General features: G+C 42.0%; 1 protein-coding gene across 1 annotated transcript; it reads right to left on the bottom strand.

Annotated features, from left to right (window-relative positions):
- Positions 1–6986: 6986 nt before the first annotated feature.
- On the bottom strand, positions 6987–7999 carry TAAR5 (trace amine associated receptor 5). The gene is given in 2 exon segments (XM_008940260.1): positions 6987–7909; positions 7912–7999. Coding segments are annotated over 2 exon segments (1011 nt in total).
- Positions 8000–8712: the final 713 nt, after the last annotated feature.

Raw genomic sequence — 8712 nt, 5'->3', positions numbered from 1 at the left:
TTAAATGAAGAGATCTACAATACTTAGCTCAGAGTGGGGGTGTGAGCAATGCCAGGAACAAGGTCGATGCTGGTGACAAGTGAGCTTACACAGGTGTCCAGGCCACGAGTGGCTATGAGGGGCAGCCATGGGAGCAGGGACATGGAAAACCTGTCCCTCCTCACCCCACGCCCGAGGAGAAGTGACAGGAGAGCCTTGGGGCCACCTGTGGAGCAGCTGGGGCCATCCTGCACCCTACCCACTTCTTCAAGGGGAAAATTCAAGGACAGGGTGCTTCCCAGAGCCTCAGGGTCAGGCTGCTTCATCTGCAGGGTGGCCCCATGTACATTAAATACCTCAAGGCAAAGAGCCCACAGCACCTGATTGCTGAGGAGGCCAGTCTTGCCTAGGGAAGAGTTCCAGAAGTTGGGAAGTGCAGGTTTATTTCTGCTACATCGTACATCTCCGTCTCTGCTAAGAGTCAGAAATCACTAGAGCAGTGGAAACTTTAATAACACCCTAATCAAATAACACTAATGGAGAAGTCCAATGAACTGCCAACACAACAGAGAGAAGTTAAAGGCCTGAAACAGCCAAGACTACCCTCTACATAGGTGGCACTTGGTGTATCTCAGAGCATGCTGAAAGAAGAGACAACACAGCCTCTGCGACTGTGCTTACGGGTAGTTCTAATGTTAATTGATGCTTGGAAATAGCCTTTTCTCACTTTCACAAACTAAGGTAACTAAGGAAAGAAAAATCTGATATGTCTATTTGCTGCAGAAATGCTGTATACATCTTCATTCTTATTTTAATAGGCTATTTTCATTAGCAATGTTTTTACCACTGCTATACAGAGAGGTGTTTGCTCTCATGCTGTTGATACACTGAAGCTGATCCAAGATGTTCCCATAGACAGTGCACTAATGAGTATAATGCACATCCCTTCCAAGTTAAGGCCTCACCTTGAATTTTATCTCCAAATGTTTCTCATATAAACTCCATTGACTAGGCCAAGTCACTCGTGCTTTATAAAGCTTCAGCTGAGCTCACCCCAGAAAACAATACATCTTTCGCTTTCTAATTTCAAATATGAACTTACCATTAAAATAAGCGACTCTTTATCAGTGAGAATACTTTATCAGTAGATCGCCACATTATTTTGGTATTTTTGGTAGGCTATTTTGAGGCTTGGAAGTAATATGCAGTCAGCACTGATCAATACTCATTCTCATGCTATGGAAAAGAGGTATCCAAATGCTTTCATCATGCCTCTGGAAGTTTTATGAACAAAATGCTAGTGCCCAGCTGCTGTTAGCACACATCAGCATCAACCTTTTGTTAAATAGCTAAACCAGTTGCAGCAAAGGTGTTAGAGCCTGGAAGGAAAAGCTGGATTATAAAACTAACTTTTCCCTAAAATGTTGTCTGTACTATGAAAATACTTAACTAGCCTTTTTAAAATAACCATATAAAATAAATATACAGTTAACAGACCAGCCAGAAGGTACAATTTATTGGTCAGATACTGCTAAGAGCATGGTGTGTCCTCAGAAGATTAATTCCTATACGAAAGCCAGTGACTGGGACAACATGCTGTTTCACCCTTTTTAAATAAAGTAGGAGGGTTCCTTCAGTTTCTGCATGCTTTCCTCTTAAAACAAGAGTGTGTGGACAAGAGGTGTAAAGAAGCCATCTCTAGGTGTTATAAGAGATGATGAAATGCAGCGCTACTATACAATTCTGTCTCTAAAATTCATTTCATTGGCTTCTTTCTAGAGATCCCACAACAGTGTTAGCTGGTGATTGAGTTTAGAATCATGTATTCACTCACCTTTCCTGTTGCTTTTGGAGTGTGACCAGATTTCAGCTGATTAAATGTAACGGGTAAGGAAAAGGGAAATGTTGAGACCCTGCTATGTATAGGTATAGCATACCATGTAAGACACTCTGGATATTCTGACTGAAGATCAGAGTATTTACCAGTGATATTCTTGTTATTGTATAGAAAGCTGAACTAAAAGGTGTATGGCTTCAAACACACACTGTTTGAAGATCCATGTTCAGTATGGTATCTGATGTTTGAAAGAGTTGAAAGTTAAACTGCACCAGCACAGGCTGAATTTGAAAGAGCACACCCTCCTCCCAGCCCAGTATCCAAATCTGCCCCACCTTCCCCACTGAATTTCCGCCTCCCGCCTCCTGCTCCTGCCCTGGCCCCTAACCAGCAGGCACACAGGCCCAGCAGGGCGGGTGGCACAAGCATCAGAGCCACCAGTGACGCAGGAATGAGGCACTTGTTGCCATGCAGCTCCTCAGGCCTGCACAACGCATGAGGAAGTGCGGGGGAAGCAGCCCAACCCTGGCCTTGTATGCCTGATGAGTGTCCTCTTCCCAAGGTGTGAGCAGTGTCTAAGTGGCGCCTAATTTACCTTATGAGTAAATTCCATTCTCTGCTGTTGTACATCACTTGTATGCCTCTAACTTCAGATAGGGAGAGCCATGCTGTCAGTATTTGGTATTAACGGCAAAGCACCTGGCAGAGCTCCCTAGGCAATAATTACTGGTGCATTCCACCATCAGGAAGAATTCCTATTATTGTTGTCATCATCTCCATTTGCTAATTTAATTAAAAGACAAACTCCAGAACCTGAAATGTGATTAAGTTCCTAATACACCTGATGCTGTACATAATTATGATGGATGACCGCTTCTGCTCTGCAGAAGCTTATAAGTTAATTATACTGCAGAATGGCACGTGTCACCGCTCAGCCCCAGCTGGGAGATAAAGCCCAGCAGCCACTGCCCACTGCTTCCTCGAAACGTGTGTTAGGGGAGGAGAAACAGGAGGAAGAGAAAACAAAAAAGCCCCTGGGCTGAGATAAGGACAGTTTAATAGACCAACATAAAGTGAGGAGAGACAACAAGACGACCAGGGAAATAATATATAAAGCAAGTGACAATAACCCCCTTACAGGAGATGCAGCTTCCCCTGCTCCAGTCACAAACTACCTGCTGAAAACAACAGCTGCTCCTGGGCCAGCCCCTCCCCTTATATAGGGGCAGGACGTCAGTATCTGCTATCCTATTGGCTGGTCCTGTTGTCCATCCCGGCTGTGGCCCCGCCCAGCTGCAGCGGCTTCTGAACATTAACCCCACCCTGGCCAAGCCCAGGAGAGCATGAAAACCTAATGGTGTAAAAAGTCCTGGATTGACTATTTGCCTTTTTGCCTTTTATTTATGCTTTTTATTTGGTACTTCCTCTCCAGCAGTGGTAATTAATGTGGTAGGTTATGTTGTAAATAGAGAAAAAAATCCATCTCCAATGTTGAAAATATTTCCTAAAAAAGAAAAAGTTTACTAGCAACTGACTTTCAAATCTTTCTTTGCCTTTCTGTTTATTTTTCAGTGACTCTATTACATTTTCATCCACTGCTAATGACGAGAACTGACATTATTATTTTGAAGCCCAGTCTTTAATTAAGTAGTACGTGCAAATACATACGCTTTTTAACATCAGACAGACCATTTTTAACTTATAAATAGTTACAGAGGGCATAAAAGCAAACGGCAATATTTTGTTCAGATAAAGAAGTAGAAATCTACAGAAGAAAAGATATTAAAAATAAGAAAATCTATGGACTTTGAGATCAGCAGCTAGCTCTGATAGAATCTGATATATTTTAATTTGCAAAATGAGATCATTGTTGAGCAACCAATCATCAGAGTTTTACAGCTCCTCCTCCTCATCTTACAATTATTAATTATATTAATTGCTTTTTGAAACCATGGAGAAGAAAAAAACAAACACACAAAGTGCTCCAGACTAAATTTGACTACGTAAACCAAACAGATATCAAAGGCCAGGGGACAGAGTGGGAGTTACACAGATGAGGAAAACATCATTTAATGATAGTTGCAAAATGCAGTGTCAGAAAATCAGGAAAGCAATCCCAGAGTTTTAGCAGCTTTTGCTTCTCATGTGTTTGCTCTGCTGCTGTCGCTGTACATATCATTACTCTGGGTTCTGCTTTTCCCTCTCCCTGTTGTTCCAGCCTGCCATGTAGCCAAAAAGGAGATCTAGCAACAAACACACAGTGTTAAAGCATAGTCCTCATATGGCAGCACAGGCAGTGATAACCCATTGAGGGAATAAGGCTCCTCTGCTTCAACAGAAGAAAAGAAAACTATAAAACGAATTATGCAATGGGACTCAAAAGAGAACTAACCAGTTGAATGCGTTCATTGCACAGACTCTCAGTCCTCTGTTGAGAACTGGCAGAAAATATCTCAAAAGTCAACCAGAAACTCAGTGGAAGTTCCCTTACTCTGTTGCTTCAGCTGGAGTGAATTCAGAGCAAAACGTGTCATTGAAAGATGTTGTGGAGATGCCCCTAAGACATGACTCAGTTTGAGACTTGCAGGTTTCTACATAGTCAAATGTCTACACTTCTGTTACATGCCTTGCTTAAGCTTGATGCCCCACAAATGGGTTTCTAGTGCCACTTTAGATGCCTGGGTGTTTCCCACCTGGCTCTCAGGTGCTGCTTCATTGGTGCTGGATGCTAGCCCCAGGTAGACATCTCAGGTTCCATTTAGGCATCTTAGGTGGCAATAGGCAAATGATTCATAGCCTCTAAATATCCACTGACTACAGCCTGAACTTAGCCATTCTGGCTGTAGCTATAATCAGTGCCTAGACATTTACTATAAGCACCTACCCGTACACATTAAATTTAAGTCTTAATCTCAAAACTCATCCCACAGTCTAGGTCTTTCAAGACGTACCCCAGCTTTCCTATGGTAATTTGGAACCTGAATGTTCCTAAGGATTGGATTCTGCTTTTCACTTTGTAGCCAAATCCCTTGGGTTTGGTATCCTTATTGTAGAATCATAGAACAATAGAATCATAGGGGTTGGAAGATAGAAAATGTAAAGCTGTGTGCAGCAGGGCCAGACTTTTACCTTCTGCTACAGCATGAGTAGAGGAACAGTATGAGAAGCCTTGGCTTCTGTCCTGAGGAACAATGAAGATTCATATAGCAAACTCAGTGGATATCAGAGAATGAAGTGAGACTGGATGATACTCCAGTTCCAGTCATAAATGCCTCTGTTAAAAAACAACAACATTTTATGGTCACTATTCAGGACACCCCTGAAAATAACATGTAAGCCCTCTTTTTCTTCTTCTTCCTCCAGACATATCCTTTAGCTTTAAATATTTTTAATATCTTCTCTTGTTGTTTTTCCTGACTGAGGTCTTAGAATTATGGATAAAACCAAAGTGTTTGAGATAAACAAATGTCAGAATAGATTACAACATCCCAAAGCTATATCTCATTTGTACTCATAGAGGAAGGAACCTGTTCTTGCTGTGCAAAAACCATAACAATAAGATAAAAAAGAGGGAAAAGAGTTTTACCAATTAGTTTATTACATACATTAAAATATGCAGCTGCTAAAACAATCAGTTTATTGCACTGATTTCCTACCGAATACCTGCTGTACAATTCCTCTCTTTTGTAGTACACATGTAGGGGCTGATTCAGTGGCCTGCTGCATGTAGTGAAAAATCGTCCACTCTTTTCAGCAGTCCATGTGACATCTGCTGGTCTCCTACCGTTAGAATCTGAGTTAGCTGCTGTTAGCTCCTCTCTGTAGCTGTTGGTTCTTCTAGTGTTTGTCACTCAGAAAATATGCAGCTGACTATAGGATGGAATGACTTCAGAAGGCGTTAAAAATTCGAACAACTTTCAAACCTAATAATAGTTTTGCATACCATTAACACGAAAAAAAGGCAAAATTCTTAGAGCTGTTATTTGACTGTTTGTTAATTTTATATAGAAGAGTTACTACGGCTTACTACAATTTAATTTTTTTTTTCTGATAAAATGTTTGTAATAGCAAGGTAGAAAATAACTGTTATAAATAGTACAGATTTTTACCATGCAGCTTACTGCTGAACAGAGATCTCAACTTATCATCATCTGTGGTTCTAAAACTGGCTTTGTGAAAGCATATAACCATAGCTGAAGAAAACTGAGAACCTATGCCGACATTTTTTTGCTCAACCCAAGTATGTAAGCATATGTCATGTCTGTAAGCAGACCTACTCATCATTTCTTGAGAAACAATCAAGCAGAACATGTGGAATCTCAGGATTGTCAGGAAAAGAAAAGACAAAAACATAAAACAGTTCAGCACTTATTGATACCTGGAGTTGGAGTACCCAGTGCAGTTCCTGTCCTTTGTTCCTGTTCTCCTAATTCCCTTTATGCAGTAGGAGCAGAAAAGATAAGGAGGAAGGCAAAAAGGGTGTTCAAGGGTATGGAGCACCTTCCTTACCTCTTACACACACAGATCAAAAAGGCAAAGGCTCCATGGGTTTCAATGGACACCACTGAGGAATTCCAGATACTATTTCCCATATGTAGCCTTTGACTCAGGGGCATGTCCCTGTGGGCTATAAAAATAATATAAAAAATATCAATATAACCTTACTTTCTCCTCTACTGTTAGCCACTAGCTTAACCAGGCATTTGATCTCATCTGTAGTTGCATACTTGTGCCTTTTTGTGTTTTAAAACTGACAAACATCCTGTGTAACTTTGTAAATCAACACCACCTGTTTTGTGTAAAAATTAGACATTGCCTGTGAAGAAAGTCTCTTCAGAAACAGGCAGCAACTGTGTCAGGATACCTGAGGAATAATATGGGCACGGTCCTCTTCAGAGCTGATTACAGCCAATTTTCAAATGCTTGTTGGCATCACATAACGAGCACAAGACTTTAATAAGGTGTGTGCATTGGGACAAATGTTGTGGAAGGTGAGTCACAGAATGGCATGTCTGTTTAAACTGGCGTTCTGCCCAAACCAGCTGTTTTTTAAAAATTAGAAAACAAGAAAAGAAATATTAGCTAAGTGGATATTGAAGACTATTAATGAGGAATGCTATGATGTAGCCTACAATATTTTCTACAGTGCATATGAAGGCTCTGGTCGTTCCTAGTACAAGTCTACTGTAGATGTCCTAGAACAAAAGATCCCATGATTTAAGACTAGTTTTACAGCTTTCTTAAACCAATGGTAGGAAAATGCATACATGAAGAGATTACAGGCAGAACTGAAATAAGCAAACCAAATTAGGATGTGAAACAGAACTGAGGAGGTAATGAAATCCAGAAGACTGTCTACCATAGAGTCAATAGTAAAGGGCAGCCAGTACAGGAGGTAGACTCCTGTAGCTACCCCAAGAGTCTTTGCTGCCTTCCTTTCACTCTTGGATGCTCCTATGTGGAGCTGAGGCCTGACACTCCTATTCATATTTATTAGCCTGGCTTGCTTGTTAACCACATTAAATATTTTCACATACAAAACTATCATTATAAGGCAAGGGAAGAAGAGAACTGGGAAGTTCAACCACCTCTGGATCTTGTTGAACAGCAGCTGACTGCTACCAACACAGGGCACATCTCACAAAACAATGGCCCAGTCCTTCTGCAACTGCTTTACTGTGGAGGAAGACAGAGGTCCAGGCACTGCCCACCACATCCCAATGTAAATGCAGGCCACTCTTATGGTGAACTTGGTACAGTAAAGCAAAGAGTCACAGGTGGCACAGGGCTGATCAGTGGAAATGAAACAGATGAAATATGGAGGTCAAGAAAAAAGTGTGTCCAGAAGGTTATGCAGCCTACAGAAGTCACCTCCAAAATACCAGCAGCTCTCTACAGACCAGATGGTGTTGAAGGGCATCATGGTGAGCTGCAGGAGGAGGTCAGCAAGGGTTAGGGAGAGGAGCAGGAGGTTGGTGGGGGTGTGCAGGGCTTTGAAATGGGAAATGGCAATGATGACGAACAGATTCCCCAGGAAAATTATCAGCATGCCCAAGGCACAGGCCAGATAAATGGCCAGCTGGACCCTGAAGAGTGTAAAGTCCTGTAGCAGGAGTCATTCACCTCATAGCACAAGGCCACAAGTATCCTCTCTTCAGCAGTGGGACCCTGGGCTGAGCTCATGTCAGCCTGCCCGGGTGCCCCTGCCGACCCCACCTCTGTCACAAGCCCGGAAAAGGATTCACCTTTCAGCTGAGATGCCAGATGACTAACCTGAAAAAAGGTAATAAGAAGGTGGGTGTCCTGGTTCCGTGTAAAAAGGGGTTCAGGGCAGGACCCACACGGAACAGAACTATGTACTCCCCTCTCCCCCCCCCGAGAGAGAGAGACACGTTGGAAAAAAAACGAAGTATATTGTTCAACAAGGAACAGAAAACGAAAAAGGGAGGTAAGGAAAATAATATATACAAAGATTAGGGGAATAATACAAGAACTGAAATATACAAAACCCTCAGAAATGGTTCCAGGGTCCCACGGAGTGAAAGGACGACTTTCCTCTCCGAGCTCCAAGGCAGGAGTGAAATAAGAAAACACTCCCTGCCTCTTATCAGAGTGTGTGTGGGAAGGGGAGGGAATACAATGATTTCACCCCTACCCGGGGTCCTCCCAGTTGCTGGAAGGTCATGACCCCATTCCAAGCCTCAAACCACAACAGTGGGTTTGAATGGGAGGTCTTTTAATTAAATCCTTCCATTGGACAGTTTCTGTATTTCAAGCAAAAAAATTAGCCTGATTTATCTGTTTTATATCTCCACTGAAATAAAGCAGCTCCAGATCAGTGTATTCAATTTTTGTGGCATCATTTTTTATGTTATATTTTGGGTTTCTTTCAGCCA

Source organism: Merops nubicus, unplaced genomic scaffold (assembly GCF_000691845.1).
Source record: "Merops nubicus isolate BGI_N331 unplaced genomic scaffold, ASM69184v1 Scaffold44675, whole genome shotgun sequence".
Taxonomy (NCBI): domain Eukaryota; kingdom Metazoa; phylum Chordata; class Aves; order Coraciiformes; family Meropidae; genus Merops; species Merops nubicus.
Note: the sequence above shows the minus strand (reverse complement) of the source record. Positions and strands in the feature narration are given on the sequence as shown.